The sequence below is a fragment of the Cherax quadricarinatus genome, chromosome 78 (assembly GCF_038502225.1).
Source record: "Cherax quadricarinatus isolate ZL_2023a chromosome 78, ASM3850222v1, whole genome shotgun sequence".
Taxonomy (NCBI): domain Eukaryota; kingdom Metazoa; phylum Arthropoda; class Malacostraca; order Decapoda; family Parastacidae; genus Cherax; species Cherax quadricarinatus.
This window is the reverse complement of record NC_091369.1, coordinates 16,313,035-16,331,519: the sequence shown is the minus strand read 5'-3', so window position 1 is coordinate 16,331,519 and position 18,485 is coordinate 16,313,035. Positions and strand designations below refer to the sequence as shown.

Here is an 18,485-nt window from a genome sequence, read left to right as displayed (position 1 = left end):
CCAAGTGGAGTTTCTGTCTCCATTTGGGTTATTATTGAGCATAACTAGATGCATTTTGGCGGCTGTGCCATCCTAGAAAGGTATCCCTGTATTGTATAAATAATGGTAGAATTACCGACAGTATGGTAAATAAAAGGATACAAGTACAACTAATGTGACATTTTATTGTGGCAACGTTTTGCACTCCAGGAGCTTTGTTAAGCCAGCTTGACAAAGCTCCTGGGGAGCGAAACGTTGCCACATTAAAATGTCACATTAGCTGCATTTATGTCCTTTTACTTAACTTACCCTTATTTTGTATTAACCAAGGTTCCAGTGATCAATGCCCACAACTGGATCACAGCAGAGTGGAGCATAAGTCTGTAATGCATATAAACATTAACTTCAAAGATCTGAAACGAAACTGAAGATACAAACGCAAGTTATAATGTTAAAATTGATATTGACATTTCTTCAATAAAAATGGTAATTAGGGTTTGAGCAGCCAAATATACTTCGAACTTCCTGTTAAGAAACATCATCTTAGAAGCTACGTTAGAGAATCATTCTATTGTTATCCATGAGAGTCCAATATCCTAAAATGTAGATGTTGCATTATCAGGCTATCAGCGTTGAAATGTTGCAGATAATCAAAAAGACACTCAGAAATTATTGCATGAAAAGCACTTAAATTTTCCAAATTTCTTCCAAAAAAAAGGCAAAAGCGTGACCTACACAGGATGAAATCTATCCCTTCTTTTTTGTCGGTAAGAGTGACCACCTTCTACAAAAGTAAGAAAGTAGGTAAATAAGTAAGCAAGTAATTTATGAATGCAAGAAAGTAAGTAAATATGTAAGTAAATAAGTTTTTTTAGGGCACATAAAATATTTATTTATATTTTAACCTGTGATAACCTAATCATGTCAACTAGTCTGACATCTGATCAGAAGTGACATTTTCCGATTATTTCATAGAACCTAATTCGTAAAATAATTTTCTCACATTATACTTTACACGACTTGAAATCAAGTGACAATTTCCTTTGCTGAAAACACATCAGCACTAAAAGTGTAAATCTGACCGCAAGACGCATTGCCAAGTTATTAAAGATAATGCAAAGTAATTTACTCCTAAACATTCTATACCCATGAAATGTTTAAACCAAATCCTACAGCGCTTCAGCCATTTAAAGATTGCTGCCTTCCAGAAGTGTTTTATTTTAAGTAGAGGACAGTGCCAGACCCATAGGAGTTATAGATCGCCTGTGGAATGACAGACTCATCACACGACGCCATCTGTTATCTGACCTTTCGTAAAGTCTCCCTTCCCTTTTCATATCAGCAAAATATATATTTATTAGACTCTGGGGATTCTGTAGGGCTAATAGAGCTCACTGCTGAGCGACGCAACGTTTAAAATAAAAGTTTACTCTTCATTACGTGATTTCATTTACCCACTTATTTCCCCGGTTAATAATATTTTCTCTCTGGTTACAGTCAAGCCTCTGTCAGTGAAGATCCTGGCATCCCGCGAGGCTCTCTCTGCTGGGAAGCAGTACGAGTTAGTGTGCCAGAGTGTAGGAGCCCGGCCTCCTGCCTCTATCACTTGGTGGCTTGACGGGTTCCACCTTACCAATGCTACCATCTACGTGAGTAATTGCTTTTATTCTTTATTAATACTGGGAGCATTTGCAGTGTGCTGCTTCCGTACTGCTTACGTTAATGACAGTGTGGAAAGTAATAGCAAACTAGTCTTTCTTGTCATTTACCATCAAACAGGATAGCCTTCATTCAGGAGGTGATAAAATATGCCAGTTGAACTGGTAAACCTCAGTAAAGCAATGTGGATGTTTTCTGGTATTCCTCTGTGGGTACAGTAGTCACTACGGCAGCTTCAGTAGTCATTACGGCAGCTTCAGTAGTCACTACGGCAGCTTCAAAGATTTAATTGCAGTGTAAATGAAGTTACTAATACGTAAGTAATATTAAATGGGTGGAAAGGAGGGAGGGTGAGAGGGTAGTAATTTAAGAAAAGAGAAAGGGAGGCGAAAGGATGATAGGGGATAGTGGGGAAAGAAAGGAAGAGAGATAAGAAAGTGCTGAAAAAGGAGTGAGGCTGATATAGTTCTTAATTATCATCATCAAAAATAAGATGAATCAACAGATGTTACAATAAGCGAATTAAAAGCGGATAAAATGATGAATAAAATGAGGAAGGGAAATTAATGGAAGAGGTAGAGGAAATAAAAATCAGAAGCCCTTTGGACAGCAAGTTAGACATATATATAAAAGATTTATATATTTTTGCCAGTGATTTCATGGCGTGAAGAATAGTAAGATGTGAGAGTGAGGAAGGTTCCTGAGGCTGTGGGTAAAATAAAAGGGGTAAAGCAGCTGGAATTGATGGAATCAAAGAAAAAAAATTTAAAATCAGGTGGGGATATAGTTTTTAAGTTGTTGTATTTTTGTTCAGTAAATGAATGAAAGCAGAGAAGGTAACTAGGGATATTGCGTGCATAGTTTCTTTGTATAGATGAAACGGGGCCAAAAGCAAGTGTGTTAGAAAAACTATGTAAAATACAGCAGGTAATGTGAAAGATACAGATATTAATGAGAGAATTAAAGGTAAGAAGGAGAGCAGGATCTCAAGTGAACAATGTTTGAGGATGGGTAGGGAATGTGTTGATCAAGTGTTTGCTGTGAAGAATGTAAGTGAATAACATTTAGATGAAAGTGAGGGAGTTCACATTCCATTCATGGATTTACCTTCACTCCTCTCTCTCTCTCTCTCTCTCTCTCTATCGTGCCCCTTCCACTACTCCCCCTAAATACCACTGCTACAACAACTACTACAACCACTATTACTACTACTAGGGTAAGTAAAAGATGAAAATTAAAAGTGAATATAGGAAAGAGTAAGGTGATGAGGATAACAAAAAATTAGGTTACGAGAGACTGGATATCATACTGGAGGGAGAGAGTATGGAGGAGGTGAATATATTCAGATATTTAAGAGTGGACGTGTCAGCAGATGGGTCTATGAAAGATGAGGTGAATCATAGAATTGATGAGGGGAAAAAGGCTAGTGGTGCACCGAGGAGTCTGTGGAAACAAACAACTTTGTTCATGGAAGCAAAGAGGGGAATGTATGAGAATACAGTTATACCAACGCTGTTACATGGGTGCGACACATGGGTTGTGAATGTTGCAACAAGGAGAAGGCTGGAGGCAGTGGAGATGTCATGTCTGAGGGCAACGTGTGGTGTGAATATATTGCAGAGAATTTGTCATTTGGAAATTAGAAGAAAATGTGGGATTACCAAAACTATTATCAAGAAGACTGAAAAAAGGGGTTGTTGAGGTGGTTTGGACATGTAGAGAGGATGTAACAAAATAGAATGACTTCGAGAGTGTATAAATCTGTAGTGGAGGGAAGGTGGGGTACAGGTTGGACTAGGAAAGGTTAGAGGGGAGGGAATAAAGAAGGTTTTGATTGCGAAGGGCTTGGATTTCCAGCAAGCATGTGTGAGTGTATTAGATAGGAGCGAACGGAGACAAATGGTTTTCAAGACTTGACATGGTGTTGTAGTGTGAGCAGGAAATATTTATGAAGGATTCAGGGGAACCTACAGGCCGGATTTTACTCCTGGAGATGGGAAGTACAGCATATATATATATATATATATATATATATATATATATATATATATATATATATATATATATATATATATATATATATATATATATATATATATATATATATATATATATATATATATATATATATATATATATATATATACATATATATATGTCGTGCCGAATATGTAAAACTGGTTAATTAACAAGAACTCATTTAAAATTAAGTCATTTCTAAAAATTTCTCTTATACGTTTAAAGATACATTTTTTTCATTAATGTTGATGTAAAAATTTATAATTTTGCACCGAAAGGAACTTAGAAAACTTACCTAACCTTATGATAACAAGAGCAATTTATTTTAGCCTAACCCTACTAAATATATTTTAGGTTTGTTTACAATAATTTAATACTAAACAAACACAGTGAAATATATTTTTTTTCGTTAGCTTCAGAATGATTTTGGCGAAATTATTGCATACACAAATTTTCGCTCGTCTTATATGGCAAGATGAGTGTTGCTATTTAAGCCAAAGTCGCAAGTTCTGCCTATTCGGCACGACATATATTTATATATATTATTTTTTTTATTATCACACCGGCCGATTCCCACCAAGGCAGGGTGGCCCGAAAAAGAAAAACTTTCACCATCATTCACTCCATCACTGTCTGGTGGCTAAAGCTCCCGCTTCACACACGGAGGGCCCGGGTTCGATTCCCGGCGGGTGGAAACATTTGACACGTTTCCTTACACCTGTTGTCCTGTTCACCTAGCAGCAAATAGGTACCTGGGTGTTAGTCGACTGGTGTGGGTCGCATCCTGGGGGACAAGATTAAGGACCACAATGGAAATAAGTTAGACAGTCCTCGATGACGCACTGACTTTCTTGGGTTATCCTGGGTGGCTAACCCTCCGGGGTTAAAAATCCGAACGAAATCTTATCTTATCTTATCTTATCTTGCCAGAAGGGTGCTTTACACTACAGTTTTTAAACAGCAAAATTAACACCCCTCCTTCAGAGTGCAGGCACTGTACTTCCCATCTCCAGGACTCAAGTCCGGCCTGCCGGTTTCCCTGAACCCCTTAATAAATGTTACTTTGCTCACACTCCAACAGCACGTCAAGTATTAAAAACCATTTGTCTCCATTCACTCCTATCAAACACGCTCACGCATGCCTGCTGGAAGTCCAAGCCCCTCGCACACAAAACCTCCTTTACCCCCTCCCTCCAACCTTTCCTTGGCCGACCCCTACCCTGCCTTCCTTCCACTACAGACTGATACACTCTTGAAGTCACTCTGTTTCGCTCCATTCTCTCTACATGTCCGAACCACCTCAATAACCCTTCCTCAGCCCTCTGGACAACAGTTTTGGTAATCCCGCACCTCCTCCTAACTTCCAAACTACGAATTCTCTGCATTATATTCACACCACACATTGCCCTCAGACATGACATCTCCACTGCCTCCAGCCTTCTCCTCGCTGCAACATTCATCACCCATGCTTCACACCCATATAAGAGCGTTGGTAAAACTATACTCTCATACATTCCCCTCTTTGCCTCCAAGGACAAAGTTCTTTGTCTCCACAGACTCCTAAGTGCACCACTCACTCTTTTCCCCTCATCAATTCTATGATTCACCTCATCTTTCATAGACCCATCTGCTGACACGTCCACTCCCAAATATCTGAATACATTCACCTCCTCCATACTCTCTCCCTCCAATCTGATATTCAATCTTTCATTACCTAATCTTTTTGTTATCCTCATAACCTTACTCTTTCCTGTATTCACTTTTAATTTTCTTCTTTTGCACACCCTATCAAATTCATCCACCAATCTTTGCAACTTTCTTCAGAATCTCCCAAGAGCACAGTGTCATCAGCAAAGAGCAGCTGTGACAACTCCCACTTTGTGTGTGATTTTTTATCTTTCAACTCCACGCCTCTTGCCAAGACCCTCGGATTTACTTCTCTTACAACCCCATCTATAAATATATTAAACAACCACGGTGACATCACGCATCCTTGTCAAAGGCCTACTTTTACTGGGAAATAATTTCCCTCTTTCCTACATACTCTAACTTGAACCTCACCATCCTCGTAAAAACTCTTCACTGCTTTCAGTAACCTACCTCCTACACCATACACCTGCAACATCTGCCACATTGCCCCCCTATCCACCCTGTCATACGCCTTTTCCAAATCCATAAATGCCACAAAGACCTCTTTAGCCTTATCTAAATACTGTTCACTTATATGTTTCACTGTAAACACCTGGTCCACACACCCCCTACCTTTCCTAAAGCCTCCTTGTTCATCTGCTATCCTATTCTCCGTCTTACTCTTAATTCTTTCAATAATAACTCTACCATACACTTTACCAGGTATACTCAGCAGACTTACCCCCTATAATTTTTGCACTCTCTTTTATCCCCTTTGTCTTTATACAAAGGAACTATGCATGCTCTCTGCCAATCCCTAGGTACCTTACCCTCTTCCATACATTTATTAAATAATTGCACCAACCACTCCAAAACTATATCCCCACCTGCTTTTAACATTTCTATCTTTATCCCATCAATCCCGGCTGCCTTACCCCCTTTCATTTTACCTACTGCCTCACGAACTTCCCCCACACTCACAACTGGCTCTTCCTCACTCCTACAAGATGTTATTCCTCCTTGCCCTATACACGAAATCACAGCTTCCCTATCTTCATCAACATTTAACAATTCCTCAAAATATTCCCTCCATCTTCCCAATACCTCTAACTCTCCATTTAATAACTCTCCTCTCCTATTTTTAACTGACAAATCCATTTGTTCTCTAGGCTTTCTTAACTTGTTAATCTCACTCCAAAACCTTTTCTTATTTTCAACAAAATTTGTTGATAACATCTCACCCACTCTCTCATTTGCTCTCTTTTTACATTGCTTCACCACTCTCTTAACCTCTCTCTTTTTCTCCATATACTCTTCCCTCCTTGCATCACTTCCACTTTGTAAAAACTTCTCATATGCTAACTTTTTCTCCCTTACTACTCTCTCTTTACATCATCATTCCACCAATCGCTCCTCTTCCCTCCCGCACCAACTTTCCTGTAACCACAAACTTCTGCTGAACACTCTAACACTACAATTTTAAACCTACCCCATACCTCATCGACCCCATTGCCTATGCTCTCATTAGCCCATCTATCCTCCAATAGCTGTTTATATCTTACCCTAACTGCCTCCTCTTTTAGTTTATAAACCTTCACCTCTCTCTTCCCTGATGCTTCTATTCTCCTTGTATCCCATCTACCTTTTACTCTCAGTGTAGCTACAACTAGAAAGTGATCTGATATATCTGTGGCCCCTCTATAAACATGTACATCCTGAAGTCTACTCAACAGTCTTTTATCTACCAATACATAATTCAACAAACTATATATATATATATATATATATATATATATATATATATATATATATATATATATATATATATATATATATATATATATATATATATATATATATATATGTATATATATATATATATATATATATATATATATATATATATATATATATATATATATATATATATATATATATATATATATATATATGTCGTGCCGAATATGTGAAACTGGTCAATTAGCAAGAACTCATTTAAAATTAAGTCCTTTCTAAAAATTTCTCTTATACGTCTAAAGATATATTTTTTTCATTAATGTTAATGTAAAAATTTTAAATTTTGCACCAAAAGAATCTTAAAAAACATACCTAACCTTATTATAACAAGAGCAATTTATTTTATCCTAACCTAACTAAATGTATTTTAAATACGTTTACAATAATTTAATATTAAACAAACACAATCAAATATATTTTTTTCGTTAGGTTTAGAATGATTTTGGCGAAATTAATGCATAAACAAATTTTCACTTGTCCTATATGGCAAGATGAGCGTTGCTATTTAAGCCAAGATCGCAAGTTCTGCCTATTCGGCACGACATATATATATATATATATATATATATATATATATATATATATATATATATATATATATATATATATATATATATATATATATATATATGTATATATATATATATATATATATATATATATATATATATGTCGTGCCGAATATGTAAACCTGGCCAATTAGCAAGAACTCATTTAAAATTAAGTCTTTTCTGAATTTTTTCTTATTCGTTTAAAGATATATATTTTTTCATTAATGTTAATGTAAAAAATTTTAATTTTGCACCAAAAGAATCTTAAAAAACTTACCTAACCTTATTATGACAAGAGCAATTTATTTTAGCCTAACCCAACTAAATATATTTTAAATACGTTTACAATAATTTAGTACTAAAGAAACACAATCTAATATATTTTTTCGTTAGGTTCAGAATGATTTTGGCGAAATTATTGCATACACAAATTTTCACTTGTCCTATATGGCAAGATGAGCGTTGCTATTTAAGCCAAGATAGCAAGTTCTGCCTATTCGGCACGACATATATATATATATATATATATATATATATATATATATATATATATATATATATATATATATATATATATATATATATATATATATGTATATATATATACATATATATATATATATATATATATATATATATATATATATATATATATATATATATATATATATATATATATATATATATATATATGTCGTGCCGAATATGTAAAACTGGTCAATTACCAAGAACTCATTTAAAATTAAGTCCTTTCTAAAATTTTCTCTTATACGTTCAAAGATATATTTTTTTCATAAATGTTGAAGCAAAAAATTTTAATTTTGCACCAAAAGGAACTTAGAAAACTTACCTAACCTTATTATAACAAGCGCAATTTATTTTAGCCTAACCCAACTAAATATATTTTTGATTTGTTTACAGTAATTTAATGCTAAACAAACACAGTGAAATATATTTTTTTCGTTAGGTTCAGAATGATTTTTGGCGAAATTATTGTATACACAAATTTTCACTTGTCCAATATGGCAAGATGAGCGTTGCTATTTTAGCCAAGATCGCAAGTTCTGCCTATTCGACACGACATATATATATATATATATATATATATATATATATATATATATATATATATATATATATATATATATATATATATATATATATATATATATATATATATATATATATATATATATATATATATATATATACATATATGTGTATACATATATATATATATATATATGTATATATATATATATATATATATATATATATATATATATATATATATATATATATATATATATATATATATATATATATATATACATGTATATATATATATATATATATATATATATATATATATATATATATATATATATATATATATATATATATATATATATATATATATATATATATATATACAGACTCCATACATAGCTTTACAAGCAGGTACAGTAAGGTCCACGCGACTAGAAGGGAGAGCATCTGGCAAGCAGGAACTTGGATTCGACCCCTTTAGCCATATATAGGTGATTAAATAATCAAGTAATATTAGCTACTGGTTCTTATTCAAAGGTAGTCCTAATCATGAGTGCAAGAAAATAATATATTTGAGAACCAGGAAACCCAAAGGACAGAGGGGAGTGCAGGAAGTGAATTGCACTCTTCGGATATGATTATAAATTATCTAAGAGCAAACTGGAGGAGGAAAATGAGAAACTACATATCCTTAAGAAGGAAACTGAGGTGATGTGTAATATAGCAAGGGAAGAGCTTATGAAAAACATTATTATGGCTGAATAAAGGACTCACTGGATTCAGTGGGTGAGAATACACTGAGCAGATGAAAAGGTTTCAGTGAATCTGCACCTACTGCACGATAAACAACGCCCAGTAAAATTAACTTTCTGGATATAGACCTCTCTCTCCCTCTCCTGATACTGATACACACCAACCTTAGCTCTGCCTACCTTGCTCTAACTAGATGTTTAACGACCAGAAAGATTAGACAAAAATAACCAGAACATGGTAAAAGAAGTGAAGCTCAATTTGGTTCACAAATATGAATGGATTGTCGAACAAAAGTAATGAGTTTATAGAATAGATAGTAGAGGTAAACCCAGACATCATAGCTGTTACAGAGACGAAAGAGCCTGAAATGATAAATGACATCATATTCCCAGTAACGTCAGATGATACAAGATAGGGGGAAGAATGACTGTATCAGTTAGAAATTAGTGGAGATTTGAGGTGATGAGGACACATGAAAATTAGTCAACTGGTTATATATTGGGGCACAATCAAAGCTGGGAAGCCCAGAGTAGTGGTACCAGTGATTTACTGTAACACACTGTTACGTTTTCATACTGGCACTCAGGGATTAAAGCCTTGTCAACGGGCATATAAAATATAAAAATACACCACTCTGCGACTACAAAGGTAAATTCACTAAAAGAACTAAACAGCTGGACAATACACTTATTACACCTTGGGTCGATTTCTAGGAAGGGCAGATAAACTTACATGTACAAAAATGCAGTATATATGCAATACTATATGCAACACTCAAAACTATTACAAAATTATCATACACCAGTATACCTATACCAATTTCTAAAATATAGGCCACATTAGTATTGTTTCAGTTAAAATTTAGGCAACATTATTTTTATTACAGTCAAAATTTTGGCCACATTAGTATTATTACAGTCAAAATTTAGGCCACATTAGTATTATTATAGTCAAAATCCAGAAGGGTCATTAGGCCACAGAATAATAAAATATCACTGGCGCATGTGGATCGGCATATCTCACTGTTATTTCTGCATTTTCCACTAATCGCATAGCCCCACATAAATACCAGGGCCTGTCCCACCCAGAAAGAGCAAGTCCCAGCAACATCTGTTTATCTGTTATCAGGGCAATAACTGTGTCCGTAGAGATGATAGCCTCATCTGTCTCCCCTCTAGTGCGACAAACACCCTCTTAAGGCTCTAAAATCAGAGCCCAAATTAGCGAAATAAATAGAAGAGAGAAATTCTAGTGGAACACTAAGGCTTATAACTAGTGAAGATACCATCCCCCTCAAGGATAAGACTACAGCACAAGCTCTGAAGGACAAACATCCACGCAGATCTCTCAGTACTAACATTGACCTCCCTAACAGTGCAGCAGGTGAAGAACATTTACCTCTACAAGACACTGATGTGTATAAAACTGTAATGTCATTCACCCAGCACCTGGAGATGTTTCAGAGAGCTGTTGTCTGAACTCACAAGTGTGCCTGGCTGGAGGTGTCCCAGAGAAATTTAGGTCACTTTTCTTTTGTGTATCACTATGTGCCCTCCGGAAAAAGGATGAAGGAATCATTCCCTTTGTGGTTGACTATACCCTTCGAAAATTTATTGCCAGAGTTGCAATGAGGATGGTGAGTCACAGGGCTGCCACAATGTTGAAACCAACGAGGCTGTGAAGCAGCGGTCCCTGCAGCATGGGTATGCATTAGTAACATGTCAGATCAAAAATCCCTGGTTAAACTGGACTTTGCCGACGCGTGTAACTTAGTCAGAAGGGATGCTTCTCTTTATGCAGTTTCTAGACATTTCTCTTCCCTTTATCCTTTCATCCAGTCCTGTTACTTCTAACCTACTGTTTGTTGAACATGAAATTGACTCATCTGAAGGCGTGCAATAGAGGGGCCCTCTCGCCCCCCTTCTTATCTGTCTTGCCATCAAGGAAGTCAGGTAAACAATGTCCAGTGAACTCAATAATTGATTTTTGGATGATAGTACCCTGGCTGGAGCTACAGAATGTTTCCTAGACGGCACCAGGAAAACAAATGATACTGGAGAGAGCCTACGCCTATCTTCAAACCCCACCAAATACCGAACAGTTTCTACCAACAGATCGTTAGGATAATAGTGCTGCTTTGCCAGGAGCACGAGCCACAGATCCAGCCAATAGCAATGTTTATGGCGCTCCTCTCGGGTCTAATGCCATAGATCTGATCTGGAAAAAGAAATATCAGGACGATGAAAGGCAGCATGAAAGAAAATGATGCCTTCTGCCAAATGATACACATGATGCTTGTCCCTCCCAAAACTCACCTAATTTTTGAGATGTTCCCCAGTTTTCGAAAGTCTGAAATTCGAAGAATATGACTCCCTTGTAAAATTTAAGCTAGACAGAGTAATGAATCTTTCCCTTGAAGATGGACAGTGGTTGGAAGCCTCACTTCCAGTCAGGCTTGATGGGCTGGGAGAACGCTTTCTTATTCTCGTCCACAGCATCAGACGAGCTAATAAAGCAACCTGCATGACGTAGCAGGAACACAGGATCCAAGCAGTAACAGGGCCATTATGAGTGAGAGCAGTGCAACACTGGCCTACAGACAATACAGATGGGATGGCTCCATTGCTATTAAGGTTCTTAACAACATGCATAGGGTTGCAACATCCAACAAGAAGACTGTCCGTCTCCAAGATGTGAGTGCACATCACTCTGGAGACTTCCACCTAACAGTTCCCATATCGGCAATGGGAACATGCTTCGACCTACAGGCTCTCCATATTGCAGTGGCTCTCTGCCTGCTGCCCCAATTCGCGTGTAATATATGTGTAATTATTGGTGATAAGCAAACCGACCATTATGGTCTACATGGTCTAAACTGCTCCAAAACCAAGGGTTGGCAAGCTAGGCACTCTAAAGTAAACGAAATTATAAAGAGGAGCCTTGCTTCAGCTGGATACCCGGCTTAGCAATTCTCTCAATCCTGCAAACCGCGATGACGAGATCACTATCTATCACTGGAAGAATGACAGTCTTTTAGCATGTCGTGTCTGGCTGACACATACATCCATCACAGCGTTCAACAATAAGGATGTGCTGCGGATCACAGGGAGTAGTACAAGTTAAGCAAGTACAGAATCATAGGCCATCAGTATCAATTTGTTCCTGTGGGATCAGAGACACTAGGATCATAGGGAAAGAATGATACATGTTTCATCAAATAGCTGGGTTCCAGATTCATTGACACAGCCAGGGACCTAAGGGACGCCACTTTCATGTTCCAGCGTCTCAACGTTGCCATCTAGAGAGAAAATGTTTGCTGCATACTTGGCTCGCATCCACAGCAGGATTCGAACCTGCACACTTTGCATCAACGTACACAGTACTTAAGCCACTCAGATCTCTTTCGAAGTTCACTGAATGTCCCAGGGGACCCCGTTCACTGGAGTGAACGCGGTCAAGTGGGAACGTATTCACGTGGAAACCATCCTCTTTTCTGCAGTTTTTGCAAGTTCCTAATGATGTGTTGACTGCAACACGAAAGGCCTAGAGCTATCATTCTACTCCCCCCGTGATTGTTTTGCATCTTGTATCGCTTGGTTTGCGATATTTGCTTATATATATATTTATATATATTATTTTTATTATCACACTGGCCGATTCCCACCAAGGCAGGGTGGCCCGAAAAAGAAAAACTTTCACCATCATTCACTCCATCACTGTCTTGCCAGAAGCGTGCTTTACACTACAGTTTTTAAACTGCAACATTAACACCCCTCCTTCAGAGTGCAGGCACTGTACTTCCCATCTCCAGGACTCAAGTCCGGCCTGCCGGTTTCCCTGAACCCCTTCATAAATGTTACTTTGCTCACACTCCAACAGCACGTCAAGTATTAAAACCATTTGTCTCCATTCACTCCTATCAAACACGCTCATGCATACCTGCTGGAAGTCCAAGCCCCTCGTGCACAAAACCTCCTTTACCCCCTCTCTCCAACCTTTCCTAGGCCGACCCCTACCCCGCCTTCCTTCCACTACAGACTGATACACTCTTGAAGTCATTCTGTTTCGCTCCATTCTCTCTACATGTCCGAACCACCTCAACAACCCTTCCTCAGCCCTCTGGACAACAGTTTTGGTAATCCCGCACCTCCTCCTAACTTCCAAACTACGAATTCTCTGCATTATATCCACACCACACATTGCCCTCAGACATGACATCTCCACTGCCTCCAGCCTTCTCCTCGCTGCAACATTCATCACCCACGCTTCACACCCATATAAGAGCGTTGGTAAAACTATACTCTCATACATTCCCCTCTTTGCCTCCAAGGACAAAGTTCTTTGTCTCCATAGACTCCTAAGTGCACCACTCACTCTTTTTCCCTCATCAATTCTATGATTCACCTCATCTTTCATAGACCCATCCGCTGACACGTCCACTCCCAAATATCTGAATACATTCACCTCCTCCATACTCTCTCCCTCCAAATCTGATATTCAATCTTTCATCACCTAATTTATATATATATATATATATATATATATATATATATATATATATATATATATATATATATATATATATATATATATATATATATATATATATATATATATATATATATATATATATATATGTCGTGCCGAATAGGCAGAATTTGCGATCATGGCTTAAATAGCAACGCTCATCTTGCCGTATAGGAGAAGTGAAAATTTGTGTATGCAATAATTTCGCCAAAATCATTCTGAACCTAACGAAAAAAATACATTTGACTGTGTTTGTTTAGTATTAAATTACTGTAAACAAATCTAAAATATATTTAGTTGGGTTAGGCTAAAATAAATTGTTCTTTTTATAATAAGGTTAGGTAAGTTTTCTAAGATCCTTTTGGTGCAAAATTAAAAATTTTTAAATTAACATTAATGAAAAAAATATATCTTTAAACGTATAAGAGAAAATTTTAGAAAGGATTTAATTTTAAATGAGTTCTTGCTAATTGACTAGTTTTACCTATTCGGCACGACATATATATATATATATATATATATATATATATATATATATATATATATATATATATATATATATATATATATATATATATATATATATATATATATATTATTATTATATATATATCCTAGCTCCAAGAACGTTAAGAGTTCCGTTCAATTTTCTTTCAGAATTCCTATTATCATTTGTCTTGTCATTTATGAAAATGGGATTATCATCGGCTTTGTCCGTGAGTGAAGTGAGATTCCCAGTTGATACCCTGATTCCCCGTCCTGTTGTGTGTTTGTCTGTCTCTGTCTCTTACATTTAGAGAAAGACAAGCAGACAAACAAACATTCAGTAAGAGACAGAGACAAACAAACAAACAACACCGTAATGTACAGTGAGAAAGCGATAGAGACAAGCAAACAGAGAATAAGAGAGAAGATAAGAAAAGTCAGATGACACAGGCAAAACCTAACCAAAAAAAAATTACCAAAAGAGGAGAAAGCAATCGACAAAGAAGACGCCTAATAAACAACAGCAAAAAGAGTTAGTGTGAACATGGGAATTAAAAAAAAATATATTAAAATGAAGTCATCCATAAACAAAAACTATAAGTACAAAAATCGACGTCAAATAAAGCCGACGGCAAAGAAAAAGCGAAAAATTTAAAGAATTTGTGGGGTTGAGAGGAGAAAATCTGGTAATACGGTAAAAGAAAGACCATTTGCAAAGTAAAGCTTTATTTAAAGACATTCTTCCGCCACAGTGTGGCCGGGAAGTTATCCTTAAATAAAAGTTTTCCCAGCAAACAGTTTCCTCTTACCATATTTGTTGTCGATCTTGTCATTCTATTATAGACAAAAATATATCAAATTATAATTATGGCGATGCGTTATCCAACTATCCGCCATAGTACGAAATGAAGCACCATGATAGAAAGAATGATATAAAAATGAGTAAATGGATGAAAGACGATAGATCTTGCAACACCACAATCACTCCTGCAACACAAAACGCATCCTCGCAACACTATACAATTGCAGCTCCCAACACAGGCTCGTGTAATAGCTTAAGAAAATGCAACGCGAGGAAGATGATACATGCATATTGAAAGGAACGAAGCATTAAAATAAATGGCACTACAGGACGGGGAATCAGGGTATCAACTGGGAATCTCACTTCACTCACGGACAAAGCCGTTGATAATCCCATTTTCATAAGTGACAAGACAAATGATAATAGGAATTCTGAAAGAAAATTGAACGGAACTCTTAACGATCTTGGAGCTAGGATATATATATATAATAATATATATATATATATATATATATATATATATATATATATATATATATATATATATATATATATATATATATATATATATATATATATATATATATATATATATATATATATATATATATATATATATATATATATATATATATATATGTCGTGCCGAATATGTAAAACTGGTCAATTAGCAAGAACTCATTTAAAATTAAGTCCTTTCTGAAAATTTCTCTGAGACGTTTAAAGATATATTTTTTTCATTAATGTTAATGTAAAAAAAAATTAATTTTGCACCAAAAGAATCTTAGAAAACTTACCTAACCTTATCAGAAGAAGCGCAACTTATTTTAGCCTAATCCTACTAAATATATTTTAAATACGTTTACAGTAATTTAATACTAAGCAAACACAATGAGATATATTTTTTTCGTTAGGTTTACGATGATTTTTGCGAAATTATTGCATAAACAAATTTTTGCTTGTCCTATGTGGCAAGATGAGCATTGCTATTTAAGCCAAGATCGCAAGTTCTGCCTATTCGGCACGATATATATATATATATATATATATATATATATATATATATATATATATATATATATATATATATATATATATATATATATATATATATATATATACATATATATATATATATATATATATATATATATATATATATATATATATATATATATATATATATATATATATATATATATATATATATATATAAGCAAATATCGCAAACCAAGCTCTAGGCCTTTCGTGTTGCAGTCAACACATCATTAGGAGCTTGCAAAAACTGCAGAAAAGAGGAGGGTTTCCACGTGAATACGTTCCCACAGGACCGCGTTCACTGGAGTGAACAGAGTAACCTTTCCTGAAGGCATATTGACGATCACAAAGTAGTGAGTGGTAGTCAAAAAACTCTGTCATTTGTCTTGAGATTATTGCCTCAGGGATCTTACCAGTGATTGACAGGAGTGACACTGGTCTGTAGTTGCTGATTTCTGCTCTGCTCTTCTTTTTGTGAACAGGGACTACATTTGCCTCTTTCCACAGAGAGGGCCATTTACACTGTATTAGGCAGTGCTGAGAGATGGGAGTTAGACGTGCTGCTAGCTGGTCTGCATATCTTCTCAGTAATCTTGGGTTCAACTTATCTGGGTCCACAGCCTTTTCTTGGTCAAGCGATTTAAGTAGGAAATGCACCTCCTCCTGCCTTGTCACCACTGACAGTTTTGACACAGTTCTTGCAGGTAGCCAAGAAGGGTCCCTTGCTGGATCAGGAACTTGCATTTTGGTAGCAAAGTGTTCAGCAAAGAGGTCCGCCTTCTCTTGACTACTAGTAGAGGTGGTCCCATCCTTTCGATTTAGAGGTGGAATGAGTTCATCAGGCTGATAACCTAGTTTGTCCTTGACCAGGGACCACCAGGTTTTGGAGCCTACCCTACCTGATGCTAGCTTTCTTTTTGTGTCCACCTCCCATTTAGCAATGGCCCACTTTTGAACGTCACCCATATGCCTACAGGCTTGCCTGTACAAGTTCCTGTTATAGGTGGTAAGATGTCTCTTATACCTTCGCCATGCTTTGTACTTAACAGTAGCAGCCTCTCTACAGCGAAAGCCAAACCAAGGATGATCTGTAGGCTTTGTCACATATTGCCTGCGAGGAATGTGTTCTTGATGTAGATTAAGGATTTGTCCGTGAAGGCTTTCACTTGGTTGTCAACATCCCCTTGAAGAAGAGCATTCTAATCGGTGGTGGCGAGCTCAGAGCAAAGGGCTGGCCAATTACCTCTTTCCCATAGCCAGGTTGTGCGTGTGGACTCCTCACCTCGTTCTATTGGGATCTTAAGTGTCGTAAAATCAGCCTTGTGATCAGATGATCCAACGTAGCCGAGGGGTTGACAAGTGACTATGCCTTCTGCCAGATTACTCACTACTGGATCAAGGGAGGAGCCAGAGATGTGAGTAGAGAAATCAACAAAGTTTCTCATGTCAAATACTGCAAGAAGGTCATCAAAGTCCCTCTGTATAAGGTGTTGGTTGAGGTCACCAACAATTATGATATGACAGTTGTGTTGTAGCAGAAGAGAGTCCATATTTTTCATTAGGAAGCTGATGGGGTCTGCGTGTTGTCACTGAGGTCTGTACATTGCACATCCTAGTACAAAGGTATTAGTGTTTATGCAGAGCTTGAAGAACATCATTTCAAGATGAGTAGGGGTGGCAACATCAATGTGCTGGCATGTACACGTTTAGAGAAGCACACAGGATTCTGCAAGAGAAAGCAAGACTGAGAGACAAAGAGGGGTACCAGAGAGTATTCCTCGACCGCGACAGAACACAAGAAGAAAGGACTACACTGAAAGAGAGGGTACAGAGACGCAAGGAGGAACGAGAAGCAATGAAAATGAGCAGGACCCAGACACAGGAGGAAGGGCAAACACACCCCACAGAATCTCCCACCAAAAGACCCCACCCGCGACATTCCCAACGCAACTGAGCAACCTATACTCCAACCCACTCACTGTTCCCTCTGCCACCAACCCCCTTATCACAAACCTCACCCCAACAACTGTCCCTTATGGGCATTCTGACCCCACCCCCATCAGCACATACCCCACCTACACCACAGCCCCATATAGGCCCCCACCAAGGCTCTCCCTCCCCCAACCCCAATACACTTGCATGACCACAATGATAGAAAAGAAACTAAAGGTTTGGTACACAAATGCGGATGGAAT

The 18,485-nt window shown here is 36.7% G+C and overlaps 1 protein-coding gene across 1 annotated transcript in view; it reads left to right on the top strand.

Moving 5' to 3' along the window:
* The window catches only part of LOC128701631 (neural cell adhesion molecule 2-like), a 431,261-nt gene that overhangs the window by 342,584 nt on the left and 70,192 nt on the right, over positions 1–18,485 (top strand). The window contains exon 6 of the mRNA XM_070101740.1: positions 1,477–1,628. Coding sequence (XP_069957841.1) covers positions 1,477–1,628 — 152 coding nt within the window. The remainder of the gene's footprint in view (positions 1–1,476; positions 1,629–18,485) is intronic.